Source organism: Pseudophryne corroboree, chromosome 1, assembly GCF_028390025.1.
Source record: "Pseudophryne corroboree isolate aPseCor3 chromosome 1, aPseCor3.hap2, whole genome shotgun sequence".
Taxonomy (NCBI): Eukaryota; Metazoa; Chordata; class Amphibia; order Anura; family Myobatrachidae; genus Pseudophryne; species Pseudophryne corroboree.
Genome location: NC_086444.1, coordinates 158,835,053 through 158,862,416, shown reverse-complemented (window position 1 = coordinate 158,862,416; position 27,364 = coordinate 158,835,053). Strand labels below are relative to the sequence as shown.

General features: G+C 46.1%; 1 protein-coding gene across 3 annotated transcripts in view; it reads left to right on the top strand.

The window, feature by feature from the left end:
- The window catches only part of POLK (DNA polymerase kappa), a 309,870-nt gene that overhangs the window by 264,560 nt on the left and 17,946 nt on the right, over positions 1-27,364 (top strand). For all 3 annotated transcript variants that reach the window (XM_063963814.1, XM_063963824.1, XM_063963822.1), the window contains 2 exons: positions 19,061-19,232; positions 20,729-21,634. In XM_063963814.1, the coding sequence (XP_063819884.1) occupies positions 19,061-19,232; positions 20,729-21,634 (1,078 nt within the window). The remainder of the gene's footprint in view (positions 1-19,060; positions 19,233-20,728; positions 21,635-27,364) is intronic.

Sequence of the window (27,364 nt, the reverse complement as noted above, 5' to 3'; positions counted from 1 at the left end):
TTGGCCTTGGCGTCTGCCAGACGAGTGTCACAATTGGCGGCTTTGTCTCACAAGAGCCTATACTTGATTTTTCATGTGGATAGAGCGGAATTGAGGACTCGTCAACAATTTCTGCCGAAGGTGGTTTCTTCGTTTCACATAAATCAACCTATTGTGGTACCTGTGGCTATGGATGCTGTGGCGGTGCCAAAATCTCTTGATGTCGTAAGAGCTTTAAAAATTTATGTCGCCAGATACGGCTCTTGTTAGGAAAACGGAGGCTTTGTTTGTCCTGTATGCTTCCAACAAAATTGGAAATCCTGCTTCCAAGCAGACTATTGCACGCTGGATTTGTAATACGATTCAGCACGCTCATTCTACGGCTGGGTTGCCGTTGCCGAAGTCAGTAAAGGCCCATTCTACTAGGAAGGTGGGCTCATCTTGGGCGGCTACCCGAGGGGTCTCGGCACTTCAACTTTGCCGAGCAGCTACGCGGTCGGGTTCAAACACTTTTGCTAAGTTCTACAAGTTTGATACCCTGAATGATGAGGACCTCATGTATGCTCAATCGGTGCTGCAGAGTCATCCGCACTCTCCCGCCCGGTCTGGAGCTTTGGTATAGACCCCATGGTCCTTTTGGAGTCCCCAGTATCCTCTAGGATGTAAGAGAAAATAGGATTTTAATACCTACCGGTAAATCCTTTTCTCCTAGTCCGTAGAGGATGCTGGGCGCCCATCCCATTGCGTACTGTTACTTGCAGTTGTATTGTTGGTTGTTGTTTTCGGTTGCACGACGGTTGTGTATCATTTATATTCAGCTTGTTGCTGTTGTTAGTTCATACTGTTATCTGGTATTCCTGCTAATCCAGTTGTACGGTGTGTTTGTGGTGTGAGCTGGTATGTATCTCACCCTTAGTTTAACAAAAATCCTTTTCCTCGAAATGTCCATCTCCCCTGGGCACAGTTCCTATAACTGAGGTCTGGAGGAGGGGCATAGAGGGAGGAGCCTGTTCACACCCAGTAAAAGTCTTATAGTGTTCCCATGTCTCCTGCAGATCCCATCTATACACCATGGTCCTTTTGGAGTCCCCAGCATCCTCTACGGACTAGGAGAAAAGGATTTACCGGTAGGTATTAAAATCCTATTTTTGCTTTTCTACCTTTTTTCCTCTCCTTACACACCATGTAATTAGACAATGTTTGATGTGTATCAAACTTGATTATGTGTTTCTTCACATGGGGGTGATTCAGACCTGATCGTAGATGTGCAAATTCAGCACATCTACGATCAGCTTCCCTGACATGCGGGGGGACGCCCAACACAGGGCTAGTCCGCCCCGCATGTCAGGCCCTACCCCCACCCCCACCCCGCACAAGTACAAAAGCGCTTTTGTACCTGAGGAGTAGCTCCCTACCAGCGCAGCTCCTGCGCGCTGGCAGGGAGCTACTCGTCGCTGCCCGGGTTGCAGCGGCTGCGTGTGACGTCATGCAGCCGCCGTGGGCCCCCCCCCCAACAATCCATCCGGGCACGCCTGCGTTGCCCGGACCGTGCCCCCTAAACGGCGGACAAATGCCGCAGGCCCGCTCCCACCGCCCAGCGACTGCAGGCAGAGGCAATTGCTGGGCTATGGCAGCCTTTGGCATTCTGGCATGCGCCGGAGAACACGCACAGCACCGATCAGGTCTGAATCAGCCCCAAGGTTATCGATGAGCATTTTACCACTTGCCCTGCCTGGCGGATTATCGCTTGGTTACATACAGTTTGGCAAATGTAAAGCATCTGTTTTCCTACTATTTGGCTGATGCAGAGAGAGCGTCTCCCAAATACAGGTTTGCAATATAAACTGTTTATCAAAACAAACAAAGAAAGTACTGCCAAATACTTAGTACATGAATACCATTGGATTATTGCTGTAGGCCTTAACGCACACTTGAAAATGGAAACACATTTCAGTAGAGGATCTGGTTTCATTCACCAACTGCTTTAATGCCTTAATTATGCTTTTTTTCACATCTGTTTTTATTGTATATTCAGAAAATGTTCATAGACACTGACAGGACCACTTAAAATGTTATCATATAAAGCTGAATTTTTATTTTTTAATTATTCCAAATATAAAGTATATTATTTGGCTAGGGTATTGATTCTAAATCCGTTTGAGCTTCCTAGCTATAAAAACTAAATGTGGTTTATGTGCAATGTATTTACTCACTATAAAAATGCCACTTTCAGTTTTCATGTTCTGCTTTCATAGTGCTCGTCCTGATAAGAATGCCTTTGTATAGGCAGCATTTGAATTACCATTTATGTTGTGCTAGCTCTCTTCACACCATAAAAATAACCTTCTAGAATTTTACACACTTGGAGAATCACTGTAATAAATCAGTGGGTGACCTTAAAAATGACTCATTTGTTTTATAACAAAGTATGTATTTAAAATTGGATGTATGAACTTTGTATTCTATAGAGTTGTGTTCAGCCAGCACTCTTCCTTCATCATTTTGCCACAAGCCAGTGTGCCCTTGGGGAACCCTGCTCCATCTATTATCTAACGTCCAGCCTATGACTTCCTGCTTCCTTTTACTATTTTCTCCATGTCGGCACTGTGGACCTGATTCAGAGGTGGACTCAATTCTGATTCGATCGCAAATCATCAATGGTTTTAGTTCTGCGCATGCGTCGTAAGCCGCCGTGCAACGGCGGTCACACTTGATTGACCAGCTGCTGGCATTTGGGGGCAGTGACGGGAAGTGTTGGAGAAAACAGAGTCATATCACCTCCATTTTGGGGGCATGCCGAATTCAGCGACTGTGTCTTCTGATCAGATCCACTGGCAGTGGACGTTCTGGTTGCTGAAATGTCTAATGGTCCACATAACGGTCCCGATGTTGATCCGATGCTGCGTCTACGGGCGGCAGGGGATTTCCTTATTCAAAAGGCGGCTCCAATGGCATTAGCATATGGTCTCAGATACGCTACAATCAGATATACGCAGCACTGACTCCATCTCTTGCATCCACCTCTAATCCAGGGCCTGTGCATGTTACAAGCAGCTGCACACTTACAGTGCATCCGGAAAGTATTCACATCGCTTAACTTTTCTTTTACGTCCTAGAGGATGCTGGGGACTCCGTAAGGACCATGGGGAATAGACGGGCTCCGCAGGAGACATGGGCACCAAAAAGAACTTTAGATATGGGTGTGCACTGGCTCCTCCCTCTATGCCCCTCCTCCAGACCTCAGTTTGATACTGTGCCCAGAGGAGACTGGGTGCACTACAGGGAGCTCTCCTGAGTTTCCTGAAAGTAAGTATTTTGTTAGGTTTTTTTATTTTCAGGGAGCCTGCTGGCAACAGGCTCCCTGCATCGAGGGACTGAGGAGAGAGAAGCAGACCTACTTATGCTAGGCTCTGCTTCTTAGGCTACTGGACACCATTAGCTCCAGAGGGAGTCGGAACGCAGGTCTCTCCTCGCTGTTCGTCCTGGAGCCACGCCTCCGTCCTCCTCACAGAGCCGGAAGATACAAGCCGGGTGAGTATGTGAAGATAAGAAGACTTTAGAGGCGGCAGAAGACTTACAGATCTTCACTGAGGTAACGCTGCGCGCCATTGCTCCCACACAAAACACACACACGGCAGGCACTGAGGGTGCAGGGCGCAGGGGGGGAGGGGGGCGAGCCCTGGGCAGCAATTTACACCTCTAGGACTGGTAAAAAGAGATATATTGGCTCTGTGGGCTGTATATGAGTATCCCCCGCCAGTTTTTGAACGGATTCGAGCGGGACCGAAGCCCGCCGCTGAGGGGGCGGAGCTTGATCCCTCAGCACTCACCAGTGCCATTTTTCTCCACAGCACACGCTGAGAAGCTGGCTCCCCGGACTCCCCTGCTGAACACGGTGACAGAGGGGTTTAAAGACATATTTTGGCGTAATTCAATATATATATATATATATATATATATATAAAAAGCGCTATCTGGGAATTTTTTTTTCCAAAGTCATTGGCGCTGGGTGTGTGCTGGCATACTCTCTCTCTGTCTCTCCTGAGGGCCTTGTGGGGGAACTGTCTCCAGATTAGAGATTCCCTGTGTGTGTGTGGGGTGTCGGTACGCGTGTGTTGGCATGTCTGAAGCGGAAGGCTCTTCTACGGAGGAGGTGGAGCAAATGAGTGTGGTGTCTCCGTCGGCAACGCCGACACCTGACTGGGTGGATATGTGGAATGTTTTAAATGCAAATGTGAATTTATTACACAAGAGGTTGGACAAAGCAGAGTCCGAGGAATGTACGGGGAGTCTAGCCCTGCCTTTTACTATGTCGCAGGGGCCTTCTGGGTCTCAAAAGCGCCCACTATCCCAGGTTGTAGACACGGATACCGACACGGATTCTGACTCCAGTGTCGACTATGATGATGCGAAGTTGCAGCCAAAATTGGCTAAAAGTATTCATTATATGATTATTGCAATAAAAGAGGTGTTGCATATCACTGATGACCCCTCTGTCCCTGACACGAGGGTGCGCATGTATAAGGAAAAGAAACCTGAGGTAACCTTTCCCCCATCTCATGAGCTGAACGAGTTATTTGAAAAGGCTTGGGAATCTCCGGACAAAAAACTGCAGATTCCCAAAAGGATTCTTATGGCGTATCCTTTCCCGGCTAAGGACAGGATACGGTGGGAATCCTCCCCAAGGGTGGACAAAGCGTTGACACGCTTATCCAAAAAGGTAGCGCTGCCATCTCAAGATACCGCAACCCTCAAGGATCCTGCTGATCGCAGGCAGGAGACTACCTTGAAGTCAAATTACACACATACTGGTACATTATTCAGACCGGCGATAGCGTCGGCTTGGGTTTGTAGCGCTGTTGCAGCGTGGACAGATACCTTATCTGCTGATATAGATACGCTGGTTAAGGAAACCATTTTATTGACCCTGGGTCATATTAAAGATGCGGTCCTATAAATGAGGGATGCTCAGAGAGACGTTGGCCTACTGGGTTCCAGAGCCAACGCTATGGCGATTTCTGATAGACGAGCCCTATGGACCCGACAATGGACGTGTGATGCCGACTCGAAGAGGCATATGGAGGTTTTGCCTTACAAGGGTGAGGAATTGTTTGGGGAAGGTCTCACGGACCTGGTTTCCACAGCTACTGCAGGTAAATCAACTTTATTGCCTTATGTTTCCTCACAGCCTAAGAAAACGCCACATTTTCAGATGCAGTCCTTTTGATCGCATAAACCCAAGAGAGTACGGGGATCTTCCTTTCTTGCCAGAGGTAAGGGCAGGGGGAAAAAGCTGCCAACTACAGCTAGTTCCCAGGAGCAGAAGTCCTCCCTGGCCTCTACAAAATCCACCGCATGACGCTGGGGCTCCGCTAAAGGAGTCCGCCCCAGTGGGGGCACGTCTTCGACTTTTCAGCCACGTCTGGGTTCACTCACAGGTAGATCCCTGGGCAATAGAAATTGTTTCCCAGGGTTACAAGCTGGAATTCGAAGAGGTGCCTCCTCGCCGGTTTTTCAAATCGGCCCTACCGGCTTCTTCCCCAGAGAGGGAGATAGATTTAAATGCAATTCAAACATTGTGTCTTCAACAAGTGGTGGTCAAGGTTCCCCTGCTTCAGCAGGGGATGGGGTATTACTCAATCCTGTTTGTGGTCCCGAAACCGAATGGTTCGGTCTGACCCATTTTAAATTTAAAATCCTTAAACCTATACTTAAAAAGGTTCAAGTTCAAGATGGAATCGCTCAGAGCGGTCATAGCCAGCCTGGAAGGGGGGGATTATATGGTGTCCCTGGACATAAAGGATGCATACCTTCATGTCCCCATATATCCGCCTCATCAGGCATTCCTGAGATTTGCTGTACAGGATTGTCATTACCAATTTCAGACATTGCCGTTTGGGCTTTCCACGGCCCCGAGGATTTTCACCAAGGTAATGGCGGAAATGATGGTGCTCCTGCGCAAGCAGGGCGTCACAATTATCCCGTACTTGGACGATCTCCTCATAAAAGCGAGATCAAGAGAGCAGTTGCTGAAGAGCGTATCACTTTCCCTGAGGGTGTTGCAGCAGCACGGCTGGATTCTCAATATTCCGAAGTCACAGTTGGTTCTGACGACCCGTTTGCCTTTCTTAGGCATGATTCTGGATACAGACCAGAAAAGGGTTTATCTCCCGATGGAAAAGGCCCAAGAACTAATGAATTTGGTCAGGGACCTCTTGAAGCCAAAAAGGGTGTCGGTGCATCACTGCACTCGAGTTCTGGGAAAGATGGTGGCATCTTACGAGGCCATTCCATTCAGCAAGTTCCATGCGAGGACTTTTCAGTGGGACCTTCTGGACTAGTGGTCCGGGTCACATCTACAGATTCATCAGATGATCAGCCTGTCTCCCAGGGCCAGGGTATCTCTCTTGTGGTGGCTGCAAAGTGCTCACCTTCTAGAGGGTCGCAGATTCGGCATTCAGGACTGGGTTCTGATAACCACGGACGCAAGCCTCCGAGGTTGGGGAGCAGTCACACAGGAAAGAAACTTCCAAGGTCTCTGGTCAAGCCAGGAGGCTTGTCTTCACATCAACGTACTGGAATTAAGAGCCATATACAACGGCCTTCGTCAAGCGGAGACTTTGCTTCGCGACCTACCGGTTCTGATTCAGTCAGACAACATCACCGCAGTGGCTCATGTAAACCGCCAAGGCGGAACAAAGAGCAGAGTGGCAATGGCAGAAGCCACCAGGATTCTTCGCTGGGCGGAAAATCATGTAAGCGCTCTGACAGCAGTCTTCATTCCGGGAGTGGACAACTGGGAAGCAGACTTCCTCAGCAGACACGATCTACATCCAGGAGAGTGGGGACTTCATCAGGAAGTCTTCACAGAGATTGCAAGTCAGTGGGGACTGCCTCAGATAGACATGATGGCGTCACGCCTCAACAAGAAACTACCGAGGTATTGCGCCAGGTCAAGGGACCCTTAGGCGGTAGCAGTGGACGCCCTGGTGACACCGTGGATGTTCCAGTCGGTCTATGTGTTTCCTCCTCTTCCTCTCATCTCCAAGATATTGAGAATCATAAGACGAAGAGGAGTACAGACAATTCTCATTGTTCCAGATTGGCCTTGAAGGGCCTGGTATCCGGATCTGCAGGAAATGCTCACAGAAGATCCGTGGCCTCTTCCTCTCAGAGAGGACCTGTTACAACAGGGACCCTGTCTGTTCCAAGACTTACCGCGGCTGCGTTTGACGGCATGGCGGTTGAACGCCGGATCCTAGCGGAAAAGGGCATTCCGGATGAGGTCATTCCTAGTCTGATAAAGGCTAGGAAGGATGTGACAGCAAAACATTATCACCGTATATGGCGGAAGTATGTATCTTGGTGTGAGTCCAGGAATGCTCCTCCGGAAGAATTCCATCTGGGCCGTTTCCTTCACTTCCTACAGACTGGAGTGAATTTGGGCCTAAAATTAGGCTCCATTAAGGTTCAGATTTCGGCCCTATCCATTTTCTTTCAGAAGGAATTGGCTTCTCTTCTGGAAGTACAGACTTTTGTGAAGGGAGTGCTGCATATCCAGCCTCCTTTTGTACCTCCAGTGGCACCCTGGGACCTTAACGTGGTGTTGCGGTTCCTTAAGTCTCACTGGTTTGAGCCTCTTAAAGCGGTGGAATTAAAGTATCTCACTTGGAAAGTGGTCATGTTGATGGCCTTGGCATAGGCAAGGCGAGTGTCGGAATTGGCGGCTTTATCTCACAAAAGCCCCTATCTGGTTTTCCATGTGGATAGAGCGGAGTTGCGGACTCGTCCTCAATTTTTGCCCAAGGTGGTTTCATCTTTTCATTTGAACCAACCCATTGTGGTGCCTATGGCTACGCGGGACTTGGAGGATTCCGAGTCCCTTGATGTGGTCAGGGCATTGAAAATTTATGTGGCCAGAACGGCTCGGGTTAGGAAAACAGAGGCACTGTTTGTCCTGTATGCAGCCAACAAGGTTGGCGCTCCTGCTTCTAAGCAGACTATTGCTCGCTGGATCTGTGACACGATTCAGCAGGCTCATTCTACGGCTGGATTGCCGTTACCAAATTCTGTAAAGGCCCATTCCACTAGGAAGGTGGGCTCGTCTTGGGCGGCTGCCCGAGGTGTCTCGGCATTACAGCTTTGCCGAGCGGCGACTTGGTCGGGTTCAAACACCTTTGCAAAGTTTTACAAGTTTGATATCCTGGCTGATGAGGACCTCATGTTTGCTCAATCGGTGCTGCAGAGTCATCTGCACTCTCCCGCCCGTTTTGGAGCTTTGGTATAATCCCCATGGTCCTTACGGAGTCCCCAGCATCCTCTAGGACGTAAGAGAAAATAAGATTTTAAACCTACCGGTAAATCTTTTTCTCCTAGTCCGTAGAGGATGCTGGGCGCCCGTCCCAGTGCGAACTAAATTCTGCAAGACTTGTATATAGTTTCTGCTTACATAAGGGTTATGTTACAGTTTTGATCTGTCTCGGGCTGATGCTGTTTTGTTTCATACTGTTGACTGGTTCGTATATCCATGTTATACGGTGTGGATGGTGTGAGCTGGTATGAATCTTGCCCTTAGATTAACAAAATTCCTTTCCTCGTACTGTCCGTCTCCTCTGGGCACAGTTTCTCTAACTGAGATCTGGAGGAGGGGCATAGAGGGAGGAGCCAGTGCACACCCATATCTAAAGTTCTTTTTGGTGCCCATGTCTCCTGCGGAGCCCGACTATTCCCCATGGTCCTTACGGAGTCCCCAGCATCCTCTACGGACTAGGAGAAAAAGATTTACCGATAGGTTTAAAATCTTATTTTTCCACATTTTGTTATGTTACAGCCTTATTCTAAAATGGAATAAATTAATTTTTTCCCCTCAAAATTCTACACATAATACCCATAATGACAACTTGAAAAAAGTGTTTTTGAGATTTTTGCTAATTTATAAAAAAAACTAAAACTAAGTATTCACAGCCTTTGCTCAATACTTTGTTGATGCACCTTTGGCAGCAATTACAGCCTCAAGTCTTTTTGAATATTGCCACAAGCTTGGTACACCTATCTTTGGGCAGTTTCACCCATTCCTCTTTGCAGCACCTCTCAAGCTCCATCAGGTTGGATGGGAAGCGTCGGTGCACTGCCATTTTCAGATCTCTCCAGAGATGTTCATTCGTATTCAAGTCTGGGCTCTGGCTGGGCCAGTCATGGACATTCACAGAGTTGTCCTGAAGCCACTCCTTTGATATCTTGGCTGTGTGCTTAGGGTTGTTGTCCTGCTGAAAGATGAACCGTTGCCCCAGTCTGAGGTCACGAGCGCTCTGGAGAAGATTTTCATCCAGGATGTCTCTGTACATTGCTGCATTCATCTTTTCCTCTATCCTGACTAGTCACCCAGTTCCTGCCACTGAAAAACATCCCCACAGCATGATGCTGCCACCACCATGCTTTACTGTAGGGATGGTATTGGCCTGGTGATGAGCGGTGCCTGGTTTCCTCCAAACATGACGCCTGGCATTCACGCCAAAGTGTTCAATCTTTGGGGGTAATTCCAAGTTGATCGCAGCAGGATTTTTGTTAGCAATTGGGCAAAACCATGTGCACTGCAGGGGAGGCAGATATAACATGTGCAGAGAGAGTTAGATTTGGGTGGGGTGTGTTCAATCTGCAATCTAATTTGCAGTGTAAAAATAAAGCAGCCGGGGCGTGGCTTGGCCGAGCATGGAGTAAGGAGCTAGGAGTTAGAGCTCCGTCTATCCTGCTTTCTTTATCCTGATTCCCCCGCTGGTGATCGCTCCTGACCTGGCTCACCCTTTGTGACTCTTGGCCCTGCACGTTTTGAGGGGTCTGCGGGACTGTGTTTCTGCCCTGGGCGGCCGCTGGACGGATCGCGGCCTACACCGCTCTGCCTCACTCCTTCCGTCTGACCGGAAGTGCGGCGCCATATTAAGAACTAACAGCGGAGGCCGGGGACGCGCTGGGCCGGAGCTCCCTTCACCCGTGCCCTCTGCTGTTTCTGCTAATCCGGGGGGCGGCGTGTACCCCTGTCTCCCTCCTCCTTGCGTCTGGCGGGCTGAAAGTCCCTGTGTGGCGGTGATTGCTGCTGACAGTGCGGGGGTGCATCTATCTGCACTGACCGTCCCTCCTGACGACCCCTGCCTCCCTACACTGCTGGTTGGAGCCATCCTGTCTGCACTACTCTGCCTGCGGAGCTGCCTGGACACCTGCAGTTATCCTACTCTACCTACATTGCTGGTTGGCGCTTCCCTATCTACACTACTCTCCATGAGGGTCCACTTGAAAGCCTGCTGCTGATTATTCAGCCTGACTGTTGCCACTAAAGATTTCCTTTTCCCTGCTTGTGTTCATTCACCTAAGTGAGACTCTGGAATGCCTGAAGATTTACAGCCTGTGGTGAGCACGTATTGTTTGTTCTATATCATCGCTGCGGGAGTCCTCTTTCTGCATTACTTCAGTAGCTTTGCCCTCGCACTTGGCCTCTACTGTTTTTGCTATTTCTACCTCCACCCCCATGTTCCACCCGTGTCCCGTCATAGTGCGTGGGGGCAGTGCTGCTGCTGCTACCGCTGCTGCTAAGCTTGAAAAATATGCTAGAGGTTCTCAGTCCTCCTCCCAACCCACCCGGGGTACTGCTCCCCCATCCCCTCCTTCCCCCTCGGGGACACCTCCTCGAGAGGATGACACGTCCCAGTCGACGCAGCAAATTCTTTTGGCCATATTCACGTCCGAACACAGTCATGGATAAAATCGGCCAAGCACAGGTGGATATCACTTTAATCAGACATGACATGCAAAAGATTCGTGAACGGGTGGGGGAAGCGGAGCACCGTATCTCCGACCTAGAAGACGTCACCAATCCTCTTAAAGATACAGTTTCCAATCTCACAACTCAAATGTCGGCAGTTAAGGCGAAGCTTTCTGATATTGAAGGAAGACTACATCGTAATAACGTCCACTTTGTGGGCCTCCCGGAGAGAGCGGAGGGCTCCTCCCCAGAATCGTTCCTGGAAACATGGCTTCTCCGATTATTTCAACGCGATGACTTTGGTCCTCAGTTTTCTGTGGAGAGGGCGCACCGATTGCCTGCCAGGGCTCCTCCCCCGGGCGCACCTGCACGCACTTTCATAGCCCGTTTCCTACACTACAGGGACCGGGATGCGGTCCTGCGGCTGGCCCGCACACAGGGTCCTTTGAAATTTGACAACCATGATATTTCTGTTTATCCGGACTTTGCCGTAGATGTCCAGAAGTCGCGTGCGCAGTTCCTTCAGGTCAAAAGGAAGCTTCGTGACCATCAAATCCAATATGCCATGTTGTTTCCGGCACGTTTAAGGGTGGTGTATGATGGCTCCACACACTTCTTCAATACCCCTCAAGAGGCGGAGGCCTGGCTGGAGCGTAGACCTCGGGCCCCTAACTAAGGACTGTTTCTCTCTCAGGGGTCGCATTGTTTGCTGGGTTTTGTACTCCTGCTATTCATGTAACGGGGACGATCTTTAAGTTTAGGAGCTGAATGCTAGGATATAGCCTTTTTGTAGAGGCAATACTTGTCTCTACTCCCTGGGGTTGCTATAGGTTTTCAGCTTTAGTTTAGTTGGGTTTTTTTGGGATCCAGGCGTGTCTAGTTTGGGATGGATATGCAGGGAGGGGGGTGTTTGGGCAGTTTTGGGTTGTTGTTTTTTTCTTGTATATGTATTGCTCCATGTGTCACTGTGTTATTTTTTTTCTTGAACTGCAATGTGTCTATGTTTTTTCTTATATGTGCCTTTTGGTCTCCGGATGCTATGACTGCTTGCTGGAGGGGGGCCGCAGTGGTCCCTTTGCTCCTTCCTTCTCTACACTCCGGGTTCCTCTCTGTTACGTGTCCTGCTTGCCTTGGATATTCCTCTTCTTCTGCCTCTCCATATTCGCCCCTTGCTTCTTTTCTCCTTCTGTCCTTTCTTTCTTATACTCATGGCTGCAGGGGTTGATGGACTCCGCATACTCGGCTGGAATGTGAGGGGCCTGAATGACCACATCAAGCGGGCTCTGGTTTTATCTCAGGTGAGGAAGTATAAGGCAGATGTCATATGCCTCTCCGAAACACACTTGGTTGGTACTAGAACCTTGGCTCTCAGGAAGCCCTGGGTTGGTCTCTCCTATCATTCCACCTTTTCTGCTAATTCCAGGGGGGTTTCAGTTTTGGTGTGGAAGTCGGTTAATTTCCATTTAGTTCATAGTCAAATTGACCAATATGGCAGGTATGTATTCCTTAGGGCTTATGTTAACCGTACACTTTTGCATATACTTGCTGTTTATATCCCCCCCCCCCCCCCCCCCTACAATAATGAAGTACTCCGACAGGCAATGTCGTTTATTGCTACTTCTCCCTCAGCACCGGTCCTTTGCATTGGAGATTTCAATAATGTTTTAGATAAAGTTTTAGATCGGTGGGCTGAGCTTCCCCCTTCTCTACCTTCTACTTCCCCATCCCCCACACCATTTGCGAGGCTGGTTGCCGAGCTTGGGCTCCTGGATATTTGGAGGCTGAGACACCCCAAACAACTACAATACTCTTGCCACTCGGCCAGTTTTCACACGTTCTCGAGAATAGATTTGGCCCTCGTTTCCCCTGATCTCACTGCTAGAATACTAGATGTCCAGTACCTACAGAGGGGAATCTCGGACCACTCACCCTTGCTGGTGGCCCTAGATTCTGTGCCTGTCTGTGGGGCTAAACTTTGGAAATTGAATCCCTTCTGGTTGACCTTGTTGACTGATCATGAGGCCTTGGTTCGTGAATAGAGTGATTTTGAGGTTCATAATGCGTCCTGTTCTGATCAACTGGTTAAACATGATGCATTTAAGGCTTCGCTACGGGGCTCCTTCATACGACAAATAGCTAGTGTCAAAAACTCTAGTAGGGAGGAGGAGGTGCGCCTGGAGCTTGCCTGTTCCCAAACTGAGTCTGTTTACCTTTCTACTAAGACCCTTAGTGACCGAGTGAGGTGGGATTTGGCCAGGAAAGCCTGGTCTGACCATTTACTTGATAAATCAAGGCGCAAATTACTTTTCTCCCAGCATTCACAATCGGACACGGGGGGTAGTTACTTGGCTTTTCTAGCTCGGGGGGAGAGAACTGGAGGTTCCATTCAGCAGATCTGTGATGCCCAGGGCGAAATGGTCTATGCCACTCCTGAAATAGTCCAGGTTTTCCAGTCCTTTTATTCCTCGTTGTATGCCTCTAAAGTCACTTATACCTCCAGTCAACTACAGCAATATCTTTCATGTATTGTCCTACTGCAGTTATCCCAATAATCTATGGATTTTTTAGATGCTAGTATCACTCCAGAGGAAGTTGAGGCAGCTATTGCCTCCTTCCCTAATAAAAAGGCCCCGGGTAGCGACGGTATACCGGTTGAAGTCTACAGACAATATCGTGCATACTTTGTCCCCTATCTTTTGACTCTCTTTAATGCCTTGCTAGAGGGTGCTCGTTTGCCTCCTTCTATGTCAGAATCTATTATTGTGGTGATCCTCAAACCAGGTAAGGACCCTACGGCCCCAGAATCCTACCGCCCAATCTCATTACTACCTACTGATGTCAAGATTTTGGCCAAAATTCTGGCACTAAGACTCAATAGTGTTATCACTTCGATCATTCATGATGATCAGACAGGATTTATGCCAGGCAAGTCTACTCTCCAAAATTTGAGGCGACTGTTTTGTCACCTGCAGATGGGGGACCAGCCCGAGTCGGAGGCTGCGGTGGTTTCCCTGGATGCTGCCAAGGCCTTCGACTCTGTGGAATGGGAGTATTTGTGGGAAGTCCTTAGACGATTTGCTTTTGGCCCCAAATTCATACGCTGGGTACAATTACTCTATTCCTCCCCCGTGGCTCGAATATCTGTCAATGGCTATGTAACATCCCCATTTGCTTTGTCTCGTGGTACTAGACGGGGCTGCCCACTGTCCCCTGCCCTTTTTGCCCTGGCTGTGGAACCATTGGCGTGTTTCATCAGAGCGTCCCCTGATGTTAGGGGCATTACTATTGACGGACATGAGGATGTTATTGCATTATATGCCGATGACATACTTTTGTTTCTCAGAGACCCTGATGCTTCCCTGACCTCCCTTCTAAGTATTGTTGATACATTTGGCCTCTATTCCGGCCTGACTATCAACTGGAATAAATCTAATGTCTTTTCCATATCTGGTATTCTTCCTGACCCATTGCCTATTGTGTCCTCCTTGTACTGGACCCTTCGCTTTCAGTATCTTGGTGTCTGGATCACTCCTAATGTTAAGTCTTTTGTACATCAAAACATTGACCAGGTCACGGTGGATCTGAAGCGACGGATTCATATATGGAAGAAGCTTCCCCTTACTGTCACGGGTCGCATTAACTTGATCAAGATGGTGATAATACCAAAATATCTTTATCTATTGCAGCACTCTCCTACTTATATCCCCAAGAAAATTTTTACAAGCATTGATAGTGTGCTTTCCTCTTTTGTTTGGGGCGACAAAACGCCTAGGGTTGCCCTGAGAGCTCTGGTTAGGGCTAAATTGGATGGAGGTTTGGGTTTTCCCAATCTCCGGGCCTATTATCTAGCTGCTCAACTTGCGCATTTGTCTAATTGGATTCTCAGTAGGGATAGTCCCACGTTTGAGAGATTCTTTGCCGAGTGTGTGGGGTCTCACTTCTCCCCTGTCCAGTTCCTTCTCTCTGCCTCTTCTACTGCTGGTCTTCCTCCTTTACACCGTCAGTCGCTACTTGTATGGCGTCAAACTCACTCCTACTATGCATGGCGAGGTACAGATTCTGACACGCCACTTTGGTTTAACCCAGCGTATAGGGAGTTATTGCAGCTCTCACAGGACAACATATGGATTGGGGCGGGCCTTACCACAGTTTCACAACTGTATGATAATGGTGTTTTCAAATCTTTCACACAACTGCAGGAAGAGCTTGAAATATCCAATAGATCCTTTTATCGTTATCTACAGCTCCGCCATGCGGTGCAGGCACAGTTTGGGGCCTCGCCTCCGTCCATTTCTGATTCCCCGATTAAAGACATGGTTATGAATTTGGGTACAAGTCACCAAGTTTCCATTTTATATGTTAGTCTTAATGCCCACATCTGCCCGAATATATTTGACCAACTTAAACTTAAGTGGGAGCAAGACATTGGCTCACTTACAGATGACCAATGGCTCCAGGTGTTGTGCTCTCTTAAATATACTACTCAGTGTGTCAAGTACCAGCAGGTTTATTTCTTTGTTTTACATAGGACGTATAGAACTCCAGTTTCTTTATGTAAAGCAGGGCTACGGCTTGGTACTACCTGCCCAAGATGTGGTGCCCCTGAAGCTACCTTTTGGCATCTACTATGGCTGTGCCCCACTGTATATGCCTTTTGGGAAGCAGTCTGGTCGGACATTCTGCTTACTGAACCTACGCTGCCCCCCCTTTCTCCTACACTGTGTATGTTTGCGCTAGACTTAGAGGAATCCTACTGCCCGGCATTATACAAATATGTTCTTTGCCTGACTACCTTAGCTAAGGTGATTATAGCGCGTAACTGGTTTGCTACTTCTTCCCCTAATGTGTACAATTGGCGAGCTCTAGTGAATGAGGTGTCAGGACATGAGATGTTTACACATAGGTCTAGAGGGACCCTGCCCCATTACTTCAGCAAGTGGGATAGGTGGAATACCTCCCGTCTGGCTGCAGCTGGGGCACTATTCTCTAACTGATTGAGGCTTAGTATGTGAATTTGCGAGATTGCCGTGACACTTATTATCTTTATCTATGTGACACTGTGACACAGATTGTATTGTTTGCTGTATTTTTCCTGTACCTTTTTCCTTGTTTTGTTAGATGTTTTGGTTTTGTTCTGTATTTAATGTTTTTTGTTTTTCCCTGAAAAACTTCAATAAAAAATTACACAAGTAAAAAAAATAAAGCAGCCAGTATTTACCCTGCACAGAAACAAAATAACCCACCCAAATCTAACTCTTTCTGCACATGTTATATCTGCCTCCCCTGCAGTGCACATGGTTTTGCCCAATTGCTAAAAAAAATCCTGCTGCGATCAACTTGGAATTACCAGAGAATTTTGTTTCTCATGGTCTGAGCTCTTCAAGTACATTTTGGCAAACTCCAGGTGGGCTGCCATGTGCTTTTTATTAAGGAGTGGCTTCAGTCTGGCAACTCTACCATACAGGCTTGATTGGTGGATTGCTGCAGAGATGGTTGTCCTTCTGGAAGGTTCTCCTCTCTCCACAGAGGAATGCTGTAGCTCTGAAAGAGTGACCATCGGGTTCTTGGCCACCTCCCTGACTAGGGCCCTTCTCCCCCAATCGCTCAGTTTAGACGGCCGGCCAGCTCTAGGAAGAGTCCTGGTGGCTCCGAACTTCTTCCATTTACGAATGATGGAGGCCACTGTGCACATTAGGACCTTCAAAGCAGCAGATATTTTCTGTACCCTTCTCCAGATTTGTGCCTCGAGACAATCCTGTCTCGGATGTCTATAGACAATTCCTTTGACTTCATGCTTGGTTTGTGCTCAGACATCCACTGTCAAGTGTGGGACCTTATTTAGACAGGTGTGTGCCTTTCCAAATCATGTCCAATCAACTGAATTTACCTCAGGTGGACTCCAATTAAGATCATCTCAAGGATGATCAGTGGAAACAGGATGTACCTGAGCTCAATTTTGAGCTTCATGGCAAAAATCACAAAAGAATTTTGAGGGGAAAAATAAATTTATTCAATTTTGGAATAAGGCTGTAACATAAAATGTGGAAAAAGTGAATGCTTTCCGGATGCACTGTATATAATCAGAAATTGAAAGATAAATCCATCCCGAACAGTCCTCATTTCCCCTACTCCAACTCTTAAGCTCACAATACGTCTGGTGCCATGATTAAAGCAGTTTTATCTTATTTGGGACCCACAAGGATGTATGGGGTAGACTTTGGCATAGTGGTTAGCCTAACTGCCTCACTGCACTGATGTCATGATTTCAAATGCAGTTTCTGGTCTATCTGTGCGGAGTTTGTATGTACTCCCCATGTTTGCATGGGTTTCCGCCAGATGCGCTGATTTGTTCTCACACTTCAAAAACATACTGGTAGGGTTCATTGGATTCTGCCATAATTAACCATTGTGTATATATGTGTGTGTACTTGCTTATATGATAGCGAATTTAGGGGGACATTTACTAAGCAGGGATAAGAGCGGAGAAGTGAGCCAGTGGAGAAGTTGCCCCATCAACTAGTCAGCAGCTCTGTATGATTTTATAGTATGCAAATTATAGATGTTACTTCAGTGCTGATTGGTTGCCATGGGCAACTTCTCCAATGGCTCACTTCTCCGCTCTTATCACTGCTTAGTAAATGTCCCCCTTAGACTGTAAAAGCTCCACTGTGGCAGGGTCTTGTTATGTAACAAGTTTTCACAAAAGTTTCCCAGTTCTTTTTTGCTTTTATTTATTATTTGTGCATTTAGCTGTTTTGTTGGAAAGATCCAGCCAACTCTGTAAGATGTTTGATTCTTCAGGCTCAGAGCTTATTTGGTGGTATCTAGTTGCATCACTGTATTTTATGGGTTTTCAAAGTAGTGTCCGATTTTAAGCCGCAGTCAGGTCCCGAATGTGGTTGCACTGTGAATACAAATTGTAAATTAAATGTCTCTTAATTCGTATGTATTACACCACTTTCTCCGTATGTGAGAAGAGCAGGCATTATTATCAATAGCACTTACTTTAACTCCATGCTTAATGCAACAAACAGACATCTTGTTGGCATACACTCAACTTAGAATAGGGTGTAACTATGGTTACACCCCTGCAACATGCCTATGGCACTGCATCCTGATGGTTTTCTTCAATGATTACGCACAGTTGACATCCAGAAACGCCCATTTCACAGACAGATAGAAGCACCCGAGATCTATCTGATTCAGGAGCACCAGAAGATATATAAAGATGTGTGTGTATGGCACTTGCGCAGTTTGCTAAAACACTCTAGTTGTGTCCGCATTTAGACCTGTGTGCAAGTCAAGCCATAAGTTAAGGGGCCCATCTATCCAGTATCCATCGAGGCATTTTCCCGTTCTGTTGAAGCCTGGGTCAGATGATTGGCACATTCCAACATGTTGATCTCGATTCGCCAATTCTGACCAAAAAATTATCGGAATTGGTAAATCAGGAATCTTTAACATGCTCAGTATTGCAGAACTCCCAAGAAATCGCTGACCATCAGAGACAGCTGATCAGCTAACCAGATATCGGATTGGAATAAAGCAGTTTCCCCTTAGATGTATGGCCTGCATTATGCTTGTGTCCCGGAGGTGGCAATTGCATAGAATTCCATTTGTAAATCTGTTCAATGGAAGCTATTCAATTCTTTGAAAGTTTTTCTGACAAACTTCCATGTATTAATATTTCATATTTGTGAGTTGTGTTGTAAATCACTCGCATATGTCTTTTATAATCTTTTTCTGCCATGAGTCAGTCTGCTTGGTGCAGCCCAATTTCACTTCCCATTGTAGTGCCCATGAACTGTTTAAATGTCTTTTCCTTTGTCTTTTTATTTATTCCTTTGTCTTTATATTTTACCAGTGCACGACTTGATCAGGAGAACCTCTTGAAAGCTTGTCTTGAAAAGTTAACTACTGGCTCATTAGAAAGACACAAAAAAATTCAGTTTGTACAATAATCTGCTTCGTACGTTTCCATTTATGAAAAAATATTTTCCAGGTTCTCATCCAGGGATAAGATTTTATTTATGTTTTACTTTTCTTTGCACTTCCTGTTTTAGTTGTTTTAGAAATGTCCTTGTCCACAGTTATTTCCTGCTTAGTCTTAGGGATCAGCAGCTCATGTTTTCTAAGCATTTATTACATTTTAGTAGTATTAGTTTGGCATCTGCACAGAGAGACAAGAGTTCAGTCAATGGGTGGGACTCTCATTTCCCATTATGAATGTAGCGTACTAACCTGCATGTGACCTTTCATCCAGCTGCCAAAAGCAACACACTGGAGCCTTACAGGATTATAACCGGCCTGTGTTTTCCTTTATTATAGGGTAGAACTGTGACACTGAAACTGAAAAATGTCAAATTTGAAGTCAAGACCAGAGCGTCTACGGTATCCTATGCAGTATCTACAGAAGAGGAAATCTTCTCTGTTGCCAAGGAAATTCTTAAGGCAGAAATTGATTTATCTTCACCAGAACCTTTGCGTCTTAGGCTGATGGGTAAATCTGAAGTTTAATTCTATGAAATAACCCATTTACAATGATCATTTGTTTTATATATGCTATAAAGTCCATAATTAAAATTATTTTAAGATCTGTCGTGTGGTACCCTTTGACCTATTTCTCAGTGTGTTCTTTATTTTCTTTTTTTAGGCTCATTTGATCTACCTTGTTGTACATGGCTGTAGGATATTTGTGAGCTTTAAAAATAAAGGTTCAAATAAAGTAATCTAAGGTCAAAACAGACCATGGGACGCCACTGTCACATTTAACCTTTTCACTACCATAGCAATGTGCTAATTTTGCACCTCTGAAAGCCACAGTTTTACCTGATAAGTCTTTCCACTTATTCTTTTCTCTACGCAAGCAAATTTCTCTATGATTCGTATCCTAGTTATGTTTACGGAATTATTGTGACCTGTAAAACAGAACCCACATGTTGTCCTACCACCTTACTGGCACTCTTAACTCCTGGTTCTAAATGCTCATCATCACTCATACTCATCCCTTTATGGTGCCTGTTTTTTACTCAAATTGTAGAAATAAAACTAGAAGTGACAAAACCACTTTGCTGGATTGCATTGATCCATTTGATGTGTGACACTTGTACATCTGCATAAAAAGTGCTACGATGGTGGTTTCTCACTCTAAGCTCCCTTGTGCTTTATTTGTGACTTTGTACTTGTTTAAAACTAATCCCTGTGCGGGTAATGTCATAGTCCAGCATTTAGTGGTGTTTTGCTGCGTCTGTGATACAAACAAATTGCAAAATTCAAAGAAAAAGACCGTAAACTACTCCTCGGAGTGGCTCAGTTATGCCGTATGATATATTGAGGCTAGGTGTAGGAGGATGTGTGTGTACACATATTATATTCTCGGTGAGTAGGTAAGTATATTATAGATATGTATCTTGTATGTGGGTGTGGCAATGAGTGGCATGCAGCTTGTGCAAAATAAACTTATTGGGCTTCAGCTGTCTAATAGGATCTTATCAGTTTTCATTACAGGGATAACACATTGGGTGAGATTCAATTGTTATCCCTCCGGCAGGCACTAGATGGTGCCCAAACGCAGCTATTCAATTGTAGCTCTGTTTGGGCGCGATATTTCAGCTCACCGTGTGTGACGAGCTGAAATGCACAATATGTGACCTGTTTGGGCGCACAAATGGCACTTTTCAAGATCGCGCCCAGCACTTTGGTCTGGTTTAGCTGCTTTATGCAGCTAAACCTGACCCCGATTAGCGCAGAAAAAAAAATTGAATTGTACTCTGCGATCTCCCATCACTTTAGATGGGAGACCGAGGGCTCAAAACAATTGAATCTCGCCCATTGTGTTATGTGCATATTTAAAGTCATCCTGAAGTAGTATTCTATTGTTACGTTCTGCTCACTTTTGCTCCTCTTATAATCTTTTACATCAATGGCTACATTATTCTGCATATAGTTTGTCCCATAGTTTTATAATGGTTGTTCTTTCCATTTTAATATATGAAGGTGTGAGAGTTTCCGGATTCCTGCCTGAAGATGAGAAATGGCATCAGAAAAGTATAACTAGCTTCCTGTGTACGAGTAAGCCGACTGAAAGGATGTGCTCATTGGAGAAGCCAGACCCAGCCAACCAGGGAACGCAGGCCCCTGCTCCTCAGAGAGAGAGTTTCTTCAATCAGAAGCGGGCAGCTCGGCAGCTGGGGGTGTTTGAAGGCTCCACAAGCCATGATGTCACTAGTAGAGAGCCAATCACCACAGCTGTCTCATACCAGGAGCAAGAGGAAGAGACCAAGGTAGATGATATTTGCCAGGAACCAGATTTCACATGTCCAATTTGCTTGATGAAGCAGAGCGGTTGGGATCTATTTGGATTCAATAAGCATATCGACATGTGTTTAAGTAAATCGCCTCCTTCCAGCGGTGTTGGAACATCAAACAGATGTAAAGACTTGCCTGTTGGAACTAGTGGAGTGTCTTGTGAAGAATCTGGTAATGAAGACCACAAGAACAATCTTAAAAACAAAATGGTGACAGTAGCACCGGGTGATGACTTGGAAGACTTTGTTATTGACAAAAACTCAATGATAATAAGAAAACCAGACTTAAAGATGAACCAGAATATTTATAATGATGACGTAACATGTGACAGTCCTTTAGAAGATTTTGACTTAGGAAGTCATGATGGAATTAAAGGTCCTGATTGTAAAGCCGCAGCACCGCCAAGTCCAGCAGTGTCTCTGGGAGATTCCACTCTGATCTGCCCAGTATGCAATTTGCAGCAGGATACAACAGACCTTGCAACTTTTAACAGACATGTCGATGTTTGCCTCAATAAAGGGATTCTAGAAGAGCTCAGAGGGGACACTGTGAACCGGGACACACATAACACAGTCAAAAATATTCAACAAAATGGTGAGTGCTGTAACACATGATTAAAGGAGAAATGTGTCCGATTGTATTCACATCCTCCAATTGATTAAATGAGTTGCTGCATTTATGATTGAAATACAGTACTTATGAATATCATTTTAACAAGTTTATTTGTCTAAAGCAAGGTCCAGACAATATTTATCAATGACATTTGCAAATTGGTAGGAGATTAACAGAAGATCCCTATTGAAGAAAATGTCAGGCATTCTATATTCATAGAGTTGTAGAATATTTCCATGTGATACTCTTCCCTTTAATTTAAGTAGCCATATCCATACATGATACCAGTGACCTTTGCTTAATTTGCCCAGTTATTCCACTTAATCAGATTGATACATCTTGGGCGCGCTGCATAGGATGTCCCTAGGTGGAATAGTCTACCCCTAGAACAGATGACACAAATAGGGGTGACGGCAGCATCCTAATGCTCAGAGTAGGGTCCCAACAAAACAGTCAGGTCCATGTATTTTTCATTCCATCTACAAGCGTACCAAATGATGCATCCATGTTGGGGCACTACGAAGGGTACACTGTGGGTGATGAGCCAAACAAGGCCTGATGCAAAACTGACACTTGTGTAGTAGTATGATATGCCCTGTACGGAAAGAACCACATGAAGTGCATCCTGCCAGCGGAGGAACCATCCAGGGTGCACTGCGTAGGTTGCCTGGCAGGGTGTGCAATCAGTGGAGGTACACATTACTGGAATAGCACACAGTGGGGCAGGAGTACGCTGTTAAGGAGGGGGGAAAAAACCACATGGTAAGAACACATTTGTAGGTAACCAACGGAAGGGGGAAAATTGGGATAACATTGTTTTGATAAAATGGAACTTTTATTAGTTACCCCTAAAAAACATATATAAGGCAATGGATACAACATAAAGAATTACATTTCTATAAAAATTACTTAAAAAATTGTTAAAATCCACGTCTGTCAACGATCAACTCGAATCAGTAGCTTCAAATTTAGCAAAGTATAGTAATGTTCTTCTTAGTGCATCAACAATTCTTTCATCATATAAAGAGAGTGTGTGCTAATGTCCTTAATTAAGTTAACCTTATATTCAAGAACAACCAATTTCTTGTCGGTAAACTTGCCCCAATCGGAAGGTGACCGTATGCTACAGGGGGAACTAGTATTTATTGAACATGCTCCTAATGTGATTCCAGTATATATGTATAACAATATCACCATGGTTTATCTTATTGAACAAGTCCATGCATCAATACTCGGGTATGGGACTCAAGGTCGACACCACTTAGGTCGACACACCTTAGGTTGACACCTGAAATAGGTAAACATGAACAAAAGGTTGACATGAACAAGGCCGACATGAGTCTTTTTATGTTCCTTTGGTGTAGTTTTCTCCGTAATGTGACCGGGAACCCCAATTAGTGCACCGTGTTCGCTCGGCATGCTTCGGGCATGGTGCCTCGCTCCGCTGCGCTCGGCACAGGTTACCGTTCCCAATTGTAGTCCACGTGCATCGTAAAGTATGAAAAAGGTCAAAAAATGAAGTAAAAAAAGTAAAAACTCATGTCAACTTTTTTGCAGGTCGACCTTGTCCAGGTCGACCTATTTCAGGTGTCGACCTTATTGGTGTCGACCTGGAGTCCGGATACTCAATACTCAGCTAGCAAAACATGTAATTGTATTAGGTAAAGGATGTCCTCTAGCAATAGCATACCTCAACACATCTGGCAAAAATTGTCTCATGAATTCTTTTAGAAAATGTATACAGCTATTAGGATACTGTGAGCAGTATTAGTCATTTTAAAGTGACAGTAAGAACATTTGTTTTATGCAAATTAGTATTTGTAGAATCCCATATATTTTATATTTCTTACTGAATAATGCACCTCACCGCGCATAATAGTTTGGCCAGATTTTTCGATATAAACATTAAATGCTGAATAGAGAAGAAATAAGTGTTTGGGTTCTGTCACTTCTGCTGCCTGACCCCTGCAGGGCTGCATTGAATGATAGATGAGAGAGTGATTATACCCACTCCTGACAAAGGGAAAGTTAAGGCCGTCTGCTGTCCATTGTGGTTGATCAGGATTCCTCAGCAGCCTGGATGAGAGAGCACACCAGAAAACGTAGAACCGGCTACCTCATACCAGTTACAGGTCATTGGAGTATCCTAAGTGATGTGCATGATAGCCATTGGTGTTCTGGTTTACGTCCAGGAGAGACAGACACCTGAAGTCAGGCACCAACTGGAAGTGACGCGCGGCTCTCCATTTCACTACTGTATGCACCATTGGCAGCTGGGTGCTGCACCTATTTACACTGCACTGCTACCCAGATGTCTGGCGATTGGAACCAATTAGTCCTGATCGTTACGGTGGAACAAAGTAAAGTGTCCCTCTGAAATTGGGGTTCTGGGAAGTGTGATAAAAGCCTTTGCTAATTAACTGAAGCACAGACTGAGGAATAAATGTACTAAAGCTTCTAAAACATAGCATCGGGGATGTTGCCCATAGCAACCATTCAGATGCTATCATTTCTCTACTGCCTTTTAGAAAATGATAGTAAGCATTTGATTGGTTGCTATGGGAACATCACCAATTCTCTGTTTTAGATGCTTTAGTAAATTTACCCCTGATTATTTGGTGCACAAACTGAGAACTGAAAATATTTACCTGTCATTTACAATTATCTAATTTTTCTATTTATTATTTTAATATATCTCATATGTTCCGCTTTTATTGTAATTTGGATCCACATTATAAATGTAATTTTTTTTAAAGATCTGTTCTGTAAAGAACTTTAAGATCAGGCCCTTAATGTCTCAGGGGTGGCCACTGACCTATGGCTGCACCTTCCTAGTAAGGAGTTATTGGCAGAACCACCCGTAAACATGGGCGCAGTGCCCAGAACACACACACAAAAGTCCAGACGAAAAAGCAAAAATCTTCTCAGGACCTTTCTATTTCTGCCGTTAGCTGGATATCTATAAGACTGGCTTTTTTACTACATTGTGTTAGAATAGGCAATTAGCAGCACCACATTTATATTTTATCTATATTATATATAATGTTAAACATGGGCAAGCATGAAAACCGCCCTGCAGTGATATGCCCGCACTATGATGATTTTGGTGCGCCACCTCCCAGGATTCCGGGCGGGCAGGTCGCAGAGGTGCTGGGCAGGTAGCATGCGGTCACTCAAATAGGGGGCGTGTCACTGGCATCACTGTTGGGGGCGGTCCGGCCCCCTCGATATGTTGCTCTCCCAAGGCTTCTAGGTATTAAATATTTCTCTTACGTCCTAGAGGATGCTGGGGACTCCGTAAGGACCACGGGGATAGACGTGCTCCGCAGGAGACATGGGCACTTTAAGAAAGACTTTAGGATTTGGGTGTGCACTGGCTCCTCCCTCTATGCCCCTCCTCCAGACCTCAGTTGATTACTGTGCCCAGAGGAGACTGGGTGCTTTTCAGAGGCACTCCTGAGTTTCTGACAGAAAGTATTATGTTAGGTTTTTTTATTTTCAGGGAGCCTGCTTGCAACAGACTCCCTGCATCGTGGGACTGAGGGGAGAGAAGCAGACCTACCTCTGTGAGTTGAAAGGCTCTGCTTCTTAGGCTACTGGACACCATTAGCTCCAGAGGGATCGGTACGCAGGTCTCATCCTCGCCGTCCGTCCCGGAGCCGCGCCGCCGTCCTCCTCACAGAGCCTGAAGGCAGAAGCCATGTGAGTATGAGAAGTTAGAAGACATCAGAGGCGGCAGAAGACTTCACTGTTCTTCACTGAGGTAACGCACAGCACTGCAGCTGTGCGCCATTGCTCCAATCACCTCACATACTGTGTCATTGTAAGGGTGCAGGGCGCGGGGGGGGCACCCTGGGCAGCAAATAAACCTCTCCTGGCAAAAGATGGGTATATACAGCCGGCCACTGTATATACCTACGAGCCCCCCGCCAAAGTTTTGTATTTTAGAGCGGGACAGAAGCCCGCCGCCGAGGGGGCGGGGCTTCTCCCTCAGCACTCACCAGCGACATTTTTTCTCCACAGCACCGCTGAGAGGAAGCTCCCGGACTCTCCCCTGCTTAGATCACGGTGAGGGTTTTAAAGTAGAGGGGGGGCACATAATTGGCGAATTGAGTATAAAAGCGCTATCTGGGTAAACATAAATATTGTGTTTTTGTCCTGGGTTATTATAGCGCTGGGTGTGTGCTGGCATACTCTCTCTCTGTCTCTCCTAATGGCCTAGTGGGGGAACTGTCCTAAGATAAGAGGGTTCCCTGAGTGTGTGGTGTGTCGGTACGTGTGTGTCGACATGTCTGAGGTAGAAGGCTTTTCGATGGAGGAGGAGGAGCAAACGAATGTGGTGTCGCCGTCGACGGCGCCGACACCTGACTGGATGGATATGTGGAATGTTTTAAGTGCCAATGTAAATTTATTACACAAAAGATTGGATAAAGCTGAAGCTAGGGAACAGTCAGGGAGTCAACCCATGCCTGTACCTATGTCGCAGGGACCTTCGGGGTCCCAAAAGCGCCCACTATCCCAAATAGTTGACACGGATACCGACACGGATTCTGACTCCAGTGTCGAATATGATGATGCAAAATTACAGCCAAAGGTGGCTAAATGTATTCGATATATGATTATTGCAATCAAAGATGTTTTGCATATCACAGAGGAACCACCTGTCCCTGACACGCGGGTACACGTATAAGGGAAAGAAAACTGAGATAAATTTTCCCCCCTCACATGAGCTGAACGAGTTATGTAAAAAAGCATGGGAATCTCCAGACAAGAAACTGCAGATTCCCAAAAGGATTCTTATGGCGTATCCTTTCCCGCCAACGGACAGGATACGGTGGGAATCATCCCCTAGGGTGGACAAAGCTTTGACACGCTTATCCAAAAAGGTAGCGCTGCCTTCCCAAGATACGGCTACCCTCAGGGATCCTGCTGATCGCAAGCAGGAGGTTACCCTGAAGTCCATTTATACACATTCAGGTACCTTACTCAGACCGGCTATTGCGTCGGCATGGGTGTGTAGTGCTGTAGCAGCATGGACAGATACCTTATCAGCGGAAATTGATACCCTGGATAAGGATACCATCCTATTGACCCTAGGACATATAAAAGATGCTGTCTTATATATGAGAGATGCACAAAGAGACATTGGTCTATTGGGTTCGAGAATCAACGCTATGTCGATCTCGGCTAGAAGAGTCCTTTGGACCCGACAATGGACAGGTGATGCCGACTCAAAAAGGCATATGGAGGTTTTACCTTACAAGGGTGAGGAATTGTTTGGGGAAGGTCTCTCGGACCTGGTCTCCACTGCTACGGCAGGCAAATCTAATTTTTTACCTTATATTCCCTCACAACCTAAAAAAGCACCGCATTATCAAATGCAGTCCTTTCGATCAAATAGAAACAAGAAAGGCCGTGGATCGTCCTATCTTGCCAGAGGTAAGGGCAGAGGGAAAAAGCTGCACAACACAGCTAGTTCCCAGGAACAGAAGTCCTCCCCGGCCTCTGCAAAATCCACCGCATGACGCTGGGGCTCCACTAAGGGAGTCCGCCCCAGTGGGGGCACGTCTTCGAATTTTCAGCCACATCTGGGCCCACTCACAGGTAGATGCCTGGGCAATAGAAATTGTTTCCCTCGGTTACAAACTGGAATTCGAAGAGGTGCCTCCTCGCCGGTTTTTCAAATCGGCTCTGCCAACGTCTTCTCAAGAA